Consider the following 8,833-nt stretch of genomic DNA (forward strand, 5'->3'; position numbering starts at 1 on the left):
GGCATTGACAAGTTAATACCTTGTCAATACTAGAGAGGGAGTCTCCCACCGTCAAGAAACGGTGAAGACGTTCAAACTCGAAAACGCAATAGAAGATGCATGCGGATTTCGTTTTCGATGAACATGGGCTTGTTGTAAAGCTAGCAACAAGCTCAAGAACCTCACACAGAGAAACACCAAGAAGTAATAGGGATATGCAAAGTATGCAAAGGTTTGAGCTCCCTACGACGATGTGATCAAGTTACCTAACCGAAAGCCCCTCTTGGTAGTGCGGCTATCTATCCTATAATCCGGTCTCCCAACAACCACCTTGAGACCGGTAAAAGGAAAACCTAGCAAGGTCATACCTTTGCCTTGCGCATTCCGCTTGATCTTGATGATAACTCTTCAAGTCCCACTCAAGTCGGAATGCCTTACTTGATCATCATTACCCGTGAAGACTCACAAATGCTCCCCCATACACCATGATGGGAAAGCTCCATTGATGCACATCTTCACATATCAATTATCACCAAATGGACGGCAAGATTCAACCATATGATCCTCTTGAGATGCTCAACTTGAACTTGCCCAACTCAACCTTGATGACGATCACCACTTGACGTCATCCTCTCATGGGCTATATGACATCTCACTTTTGACCCATTGAAAGATAACTAACCCACATAGACAACACAAGGGAACATATATGATGAGTTAGTTCATAAAGCATAATTGACACGGCTTACCATACCACATGACTTCTCGTGGGACATTCTTCATGCTTTATGTGTTAATACCAATCTTGAATCTATTCTTCACTCTTTGTATTGGTCAACCTTGTATCTTCTCATGCTCTATCATACTATCTTGAGGTGTATAAAGAATCCTTCAATTGTTTGCATGCCCTAAATCTTCGTCAACCATAGCTCAACTCATGAGACTATCATGACACCGACTTAGAGCCATAACTTGAATTCTTCACTTGGAATCAAGCACTCAAGATCTTGATCATTCATTGCTTACCACATAAGCTAGAGCATGGCTAATATTAAGCTCCACATAAGAACTCCTTCTTCATTTCTTCTCCTTGATCATATCACATATATTTCTTCAAATCGATGATCTTGATGCCAATACTCAAGGTATATCTTTTATCTTCATGGCATCCATACTTGAATCCAACACATGAACTACAAGTAGTGTCTATGGAATATTCATTCATATAAACTTAATGAAAACGTTATTCCATAGCGGTTGTCACTAATTACCAAAACCACACATAGGGGCAATATACCCTTACACCTTTCCTTCCTCTCCTCATGAAAAAAGACAAATTCCTGCCGAATCTGTAGGAGGTTGACCAGATTTGAACTACAGGTACATGATATAATGCTCAAGAGTTTTTTTAAAAATCATTTTTAGGTTCACAAAATGCTATTTCATCATAGATCCAGTGCAAGTTTAGCGAGACTCAACCCCGGGCAAAGGATCTTCATGCCTGCCGTTTTGAATATAGTTTGAAACGGGCATAATAAATTCAAAAACGATCCAAACAATGTGAAACCTTCGTGTGGTGTCATATTATGTGTCATGGTTGTAAGGAAAAATATTAAACTTGGAAAACTGCAAACATCACAAAAAAATATTTCACAAAATGAGCTATCAGGTTCGAGGTTTCATGGCATTTAGGTCAAACGATCAATGTTATTGATAGAATCGCGGCATAGTTTGTGATAATGTGCCCATATTGTGCACACATGTGCATCTGGGGATGGCGGACGATGTTGCAGGAGGAAGTTTTCCTTTTCATCGCACGAAAAAGCCATTTTCCATTTTTGAGGTGTCGAAAACGGAGTGTTTTGTGAAGCAACCACCAAATTAAAGTTTCACATTGGTACCACCCCATTTTTCAAAAATACTAGTCCACCTTACTTACACAATTTTCCAATCGGGGTATCTTAAACATTTTCGTCCACCCTTCGTGAAAAAGAAAAATTCCTGCCAAGTCAGGAGGAAGTTGGTCAGATTTGAACTTTTTTTTCAAAATGGGGGATATATCACCCTGGCTTCTGCATCCAAAGGATGCACACATCTTTTTTAATTAGATTATTCACAAAACCTTACAAGAACAATACAAAAGATCAACCTCAAAGACAAATCACTAAACCTACGGTGTGATGAAGGGGGTGACAATACACTAACTCACATCATCCAAAAAACCAAATGCCTTCCCAAACCGCCCAATAGCAGGTGAGAAGCACATCCAGTCGAGCAGACTCTCAGCGCACGCCAATGCACACGCCACAGAAGTTGCTACCACCGTCTTCCTCGAATCCATCTTCAAGAGAGATCCTCGCATTAACCTTGCAAGACCTGACGTCGATGCCACCATGACGCCAGACGGCTCCACCATCCTGCACATATACATCATCCCATATCCGTCTTCGATACCCTGCAGCACCATGCCACCGAGACTCGGCACCGACAATGTGGTAGATGAATACCACTCCACCATCATCCGCCAACATCTAGCAGCTGCTCCAAAGACGATGCCCCAAGAGGTAGAACGACGCAGGTAGCGCCGCCATCGTCCGATCTGGGAGACCCGGATCTTGGGTTTCCGTGGAGCAGCACGAGTGAGTAGATGCAGGTTGCGACGGCGATGCCTTCAAGAAGGTAACAACACGTAACGTCGCCATCGCCCGCCAAGACCGGTGTCGGAGCACGATTTTCACCGGCAGCCGCACATCTCCAACTCGCCGAGTGGAGTGACGAGACAAGCAAAGATGATGCCTTCGACAAGGTAATGACGCCAAGCGACGCCGCCATCGTACGCCAAGCCCGAGAGCGAAGCACGGTTTTCATCGGCTTCCTCGTCACCCGGAACTTGTCGTCGACTGGATCTTCACCGCCGGAGATCTGTGTGGGATCCCAAGATCCCCCACCCCAGATCCCAACGAGGCTGTCCACCTCCGGGGATGAGGTCGCCGCCGCCATGCCCGGGGCCGCGGCCCCGGCATCCATGTGATGCGGACGTAGCATCCCGTCGCGCGGAGGAGAAGGCGCAGCAGCCGGCCGCCAGCTCTAGGCCCCAAGGCCAAGATCCAGCCATGCCACCACCGCCGCCACCTCGCCTTCCGGCCGCCGACGCCGCGCACCACCACCACTAGAAGGATCAAGAGCGTCGCCCCACCCCCATGATCTAATGCTCATGATTTTTTGGAAAAAACATTTTTAAGGTTCAAAATATGATATAGATGTCATATTTGGATTCCTCTCATTTTTATGATCGATTTAGACATATTATTTATCAAATTCTGATTTACTGATTTAAAGATATTAATTATTCCATATTAAATATAAAAGAAAAAATAAAATCATTTTCTTGTCATTTGAATTCAAGATTAATATACTTATTCATTGTAGTTTATGTAGGTAATTGTTTGGAATTCAAAAAAAATAAAGATGTGCAACATGCCAACATCAAGGAATAGGGGTTAATATGATTGATATGGTAGTATTATCAATAAGGTGTCATTTCTTTCCTGAAAGCTAGTCAAAAAGAAACAAAAAAAAAGTTAAGCATGCTAGGGGTGGAGTAGTGTGATGATGGGTAACTGACCGGAAAGTTTAATCATGAGTGGAATTCGACCTAATATTAAGTGCAGTAAAATGGTCCATGTGAGAGATTAAAAAATTAATTTTAAAAAAATCGAGCCAGAATTGCTAAACGACCGTTATTTCTATGCCAACGGCAACTAGATCTGTACCAAGAATGTATTGTGCCGACAGCGAGGTGCCGCGACCGTCGGCACAGGGTTGTGCCGACCGTAATTCTAGTTATGCCGACGGCATGGCGGTCGTCGGCACCTTGACTGGTTCCGTACTGGCTAGATAGCAGCTGAGGTCGCTGTACGAACAACCACTTGAATTCCCAATCAAGAAAAAGTCTCATCCTCCGTCGCTAAGCTTCACCAAAGGCCGATGTGCATCATTGTTTACCATCTAGCTATGGTGTCATAGACAAAAATTTAACCTAGAGCTTAGATATCCCCGTCTGCACTACTTTGCAGCGAATGACAATATCAGTATGGAAAAAGGTGGGGGGCACTTGTATGAGATCTGGGCATAACGTGCGATCGAAGGATCGAGTATTCTGGACCATTTGATGTGAAATCTGTGGCACAGATCGGGCTTTTAGATCTGGTGGATCATTTTTGCATCAAACACCCCGTTCTACTCCGTATTTTGGTTCTGTATCCTTCCATCCCCACGCGGCCACGCGCTCTATTCAGCCCTAGTTCCCAAATCCACCTCCAGTCCAGGCGAAGCCGACGGCGATAGTGGCGTTCCGCCGTCCCCATCCTGTGCCGGCGTGTACGGATGGAGACGACGACATTCCTTCCTTCTTCCCCTCTCTCGTGCGGCGGCAATGGAGGCCTAGCGACGGTGGTTGTTGTGGGTATACTTCATGGGTGTACCATCGACAGTGCCTAGATCCGGCAAGCCCGGGTGGCCCACAGATGGTGATGAGGCATGTGGCCCATCGGGCGGCCCAGTTGCTGTTGATCATGAAGGAAGAAGTCCAGCCCAGGATCAGTGGACCGGATCCGTACCGACATTAGGAGTAACCCGGATCCATGGAGGCCCATGAGGGACCCGGATCCAGGACGACGTATATGGAAGGCGGATCCGTGACGTGCACGGCAAGATATTGTACCGTAGTTAGGCTGTCTGTAATCCGGCTAGGACTCTCCATGTAAACCCTAGATCCGTGCGCCTTTATAAGCCGGATCCCGGGAGCCCTAGAGGCACAACCACAACTCATTGTAACAACGCGAAAGCGCCCGGATAATTCCGCACAAGCAGCAGTAAGGCCCTGTCATCGTGCAGGTGTTCCGAAGCTGGGTAACTCGCGTACCACCGTCCCGTGTGCACTCCGCCCTATGGCCCCTACTTCTTCTCCCCCTCGTGAGGATCCCTCCTCCGAGGTACCGTCGATTAGGCAACGACAGTGGTTGCAGCTCGTCAAGCGAGCTTGGGACGGCGCCACAAAATCGCCCACGGTTCGTTGTGCTTTTTCCTGAAATCTATTGAGTTCCTTATCTAATTTGGGCCCTGCTACTAATATCTTACATTCTCCGACAAGGATTCAAAAGGAAACTACACAGTTTTGCGTTCTGTCGTTTTCAGTCACAGTAGTAACTACTACCTATTTTCGGTTTTAACTGACGCATGAACACATCACAAATGAAGTAGCAGTGGTTCTAATTATGGTTAATTAAATACAAACGGAGGGAGTAATATTTTTATACCAGTTCTGATAATGAAATGAAGAGAAAACTTTGCTGCATTACATTATGCTCTTTGGTATGAGAAATATTCAGGTATGCCTATGTTCTTCTATTTTTCTTCACTTCTAGGTTTCTGCAGAAGAACATGTTAATTCACCTAAATTACCATGCAATAATTAGGACGCGAAGTGTACACACCGATGGCAGGAATCTTCTTTTATGGAACCATGTATTTCTTCCTAGTTTTCCACCATGTAGTGAAATCAACTTATTTTTAATCTGATTTTGATGCTTTATGGTATGTAATACGGTCAGTTAAGTGGTTCAGTAACCTTCTCTAATATGAATGCACTACCTTGACATGATCCGGTTCTTGGCATGTGTCTTGTTTTGTACTCACGATAGGAAAAGAGAAAAAGAATTCATTGGATTTTACTGTCCTGTTACTGATATGAAACTAATGTAGAATTGTTCTTCTAAATGGAGGGGACCAGTGCAACCTCACCATCACCAATCCTTGCATGCCCGGCCAATCCACGTACCGTACCAACTATCTCAGGTAAGTTTTTTGGCGTCAATAGTGCCAATATTTCTGGTTCTTCATGATAATCATGTGTGCTTCAGCTCAGTCTTTTATTTATTTTGCAGACTCAGTCAATAGCTTGGGAATGACAGAATTAAGTGATGCCAACTCTTTTTCAGAGATTAATTCTAGGATGCTTCCTCTTAGTGAATTCTCTACACCCAAGAAGAGACAATGCTTTTCGCAAGATGTAAGTGTACTGCTGATTGTATGCTTTTTTGCACAATTCAAATCTACACTTTATAATGGTCACTGGCTTTCGAGTGTTTACGTTTGGCATGAGCACATTAGATCTCATAACTATATTTTCTCAAACTGAAAAAAACAAGTGCTATTACCCGAAAACCATGATGAATGTAAATCTCTAGAATCATTTGGCATGTTTGATACAGAGAGCTTACATGCATATGTGTGCTCGATCTTCGTAGCTCGATCTTCGTAACTATGAAAGCTGTGTTGACCTGTTCATCTTTCCAGGGCTCATTGCATAAACCAGTGTGCGACGAGGCAATAAAACTAATAGTAGGCATGAGATTTGATGACATTGCTTCTGTAGAGGCATTTTACAAGAACTATGCACACCACGTGGGATTTGGTGTCCGTCTTGGGTCACAAAGGATGGTGAACAATGTAATTCACTGGAAGCGTTTCTTATGCGCAAGGGAGGGATACTGTTCCACAAAAGATACTCATACTGTTAACTACTTGGATAAAAATGCTTCAAATAAAAGGCGCAAGGTCAAAATAACAAGGTGTGGATGTGATGCTCATATTTACATCAATCGGGATAGTGAAGGCAAATATAACATAGCTTCAATGGTTGAGCATCACAATCATGAACTAGTGTCCCCTAGAAAGCAACACCTGATTAGATCAAACAGGAAAGTAAGTGAGAGAGCCAAATTAACACTATTTGATTGCCACAAAGCTAGCATTGGACCAGAGCATATAGGTTACTTCATGTTGGTGCAGGGGCGTTTGACGGTGTGGGATGCACGAAGAAAGACTTGCAGAATTACTATTCAGAGTTCAAAAATAAAATCAAGAATTGCGATGCTCAAATGCTAGTGGACCAGTTTGGTAGATTGAAGCAACTCAATGCTGCTTTTCTCTTTGAGTATGATGTCGATGAAGATGGTACATTATTGCGTTTGTTTTGGGCAGATGCAACTAGTAGGAAAAATTACAGTCATTTCCATGACGTGCTGTCCTTTGATTCCACATACAGCACTAACCAATACAACTATATCTTTGCACCATTCACTGGTATCAGCCATCATATGCAAAGTGTATTTCTGGGTGGCGGATTTTTACTGAATGAGGCGACAGAGGACTACAAATGGTTGTTCGAGGCATTTCTTAAATCCATGGGTGGGGTCGCTCCTGGAGTTATCATAACGGATGAGAGTGGCAGCATGAGGAATGCTATCGAAGCAATTCTCTCTAACATAGTGCATCGGTTGTGCATGTGGCACATTATGTGAAAGGTTCCTGAGAAGATCCCTCTGGAATTAAGAACCAACGAATATTTCTACAAGAGGTTGAATTCTTGTGTGTGGAATTCTGAAACACCTACAGAATTTGAGGAAAGTTGGAAGAATGTAGTGTTAAGATTTGACTTGGAAACTAATGAATGGTTTGGAAAATGTTACCATATCCGTGGGTCATGGGTGCCGGCATACTTCATGGACATTCCCCTAGCTGGTATTCTTAGAACCACCTCCAGGTCAGAGAGTGAAAACTCATTTTTCAAGAATTTCATTCGTCGCAAGCTTGCTTTTGTTGAGTTTTGGCTTAGGTTTGACACAGCCCTGAAATGTCAGAGACAAGAGGAGTTGGTTGCTGACCACACGAGCTTACACACAACACCCAGATTGATGACATGTTGGGAAATAGAAAGACATGGTAGCTTGATATTCACTCATGAGGTTTTTAACTTGTTTCAGTCCGAGGTACTTGCTGCTAGAGAGCATTGTGATGTCCAGGACACAAAGGATGTGGGGGGTCTCAAAATCATGTCCGTTAGTGATCAAAGTCACCCAAAAAACAGGGTAAGAGAAGTTAATTTACAAACAACAACCATGATAACCAAGTGTTCGTGTATGCTTTTTGAGAACAAGGGAATTGTGTGCCGCCATGTCATATGTGTCTTGAGGGGAGCAAAGATAAATGAACTTCCAAAATTTTATATACTCAAAAGATGGGAGAATATGTGCAAAAGGTAATTTTAATTCCATACCTATAGTGAATATTTGATTGATTTAAGACTGTTCACGTTCTAACTTGTATTTTCCTATAGAGACATTGTCTATGATGGAGATGGAAATCCACTTGATGATAAACCCATTGGCTATGTTGACATGGAAACAAGACGAAAGATCTTGGTAGCACGGAACAAATTCGAAGATCTCATCCGACATGCGAAAAACTCAAGGGGGGGACTAGACTTGCTCCATTCGGGTCTGTGTGATTTGGAATCAACTATTTCCCAGTCTACGCTTGCTGTAGCTCATACTTCACAACAAGAACAAGAATCATTTGTTGGTAGCTCCTTCCCTACCCAAGTTGATATCCTAACACCTACAAATATCGACGCAAGAGGCACATGCTCGAGAATTAAGGGCCATCGAGACAAGGAAAAGAAGGCACAGCCAAAGAAAAAATTAGGTGTTACTGTACATGTGCCACGTGTTTGCGGCACATGCAAAGAACTTGTGCTACATGACAGCCGTAAATGTCCAAAGAAAAAATGAAAATGTTTGTCTTTTCAAGGTCCTTAAATCACTGTATATAAGCTAGTATTGGATTGTTCATCGCTTGACATCTCATGTTGTTGGGAGCTCTGTATACTATGTAGTTAGCTGAAAAACTGGTTCAATGGGCATAGTAACTCGTCAGCACATGTGTTCTAAATTCACTTATGAATTTGTTATCACCAGAATTTAACCAAGTCTGGAGGTGGGCCGTGATTAAA

General features: G+C 43.4%; 1 protein-coding gene across 1 annotated transcript; it reads left to right on the top strand.

The window, feature by feature from the left end:
- The first annotated feature begins 5,696 nt into the window (after window positions 1-5,696).
- Window positions 5,697-6,927, top strand: LOC124649025 (protein FAR1-RELATED SEQUENCE 5-like). The gene is made up of 3 exons (XM_047188709.1): window positions 5,697-5,835; window positions 5,925-6,049; window positions 6,337-6,927. Exons 1-3 carry the CDS (start codon window positions 5,757-5,759, stop codon window positions 6,925-6,927), a joined length of 795 nt encoding a protein of 264 aa, XP_047044665.1. The 5' UTR covers window positions 5,697-5,756.
- The last annotated feature ends 1,906 nt before the right edge of the window (window positions 6,928-8,833 follow it).

The sequence above is a fragment of the Lolium rigidum genome, chromosome 1 (genome assembly GCF_022539505.1).
Source record: "Lolium rigidum isolate FL_2022 chromosome 1, APGP_CSIRO_Lrig_0.1, whole genome shotgun sequence".
In the NCBI taxonomy this organism is placed as follows: Eukaryota; Viridiplantae; Streptophyta; class Magnoliopsida; order Poales; family Poaceae; genus Lolium; species Lolium rigidum.

Excerpts from the sequence above, each read along its gene's own strand:
- LOC124649025 (XM_047188709.1), top strand. The coding sequence starts at position 5,757 with ATGGAGGGGACCAGTGCAACCTCACCATCACCAATCCTTGCATGCCCG. Across the intron at positions 5,836-5,924 it reads TACCGTACCAACTATCTCAG|ACTCAGTCAATAGCTTGGGA; the intron begins GTAAGTTTTTTG and ends TTTATTTTGCAG. Across the intron at positions 6,050-6,336 it reads GACAATGCTTTTCGCAAGAT|GGCTCATTGCATAAACCAGT; the intron begins GTAAGTGTACTG and ends TCATCTTTCCAG.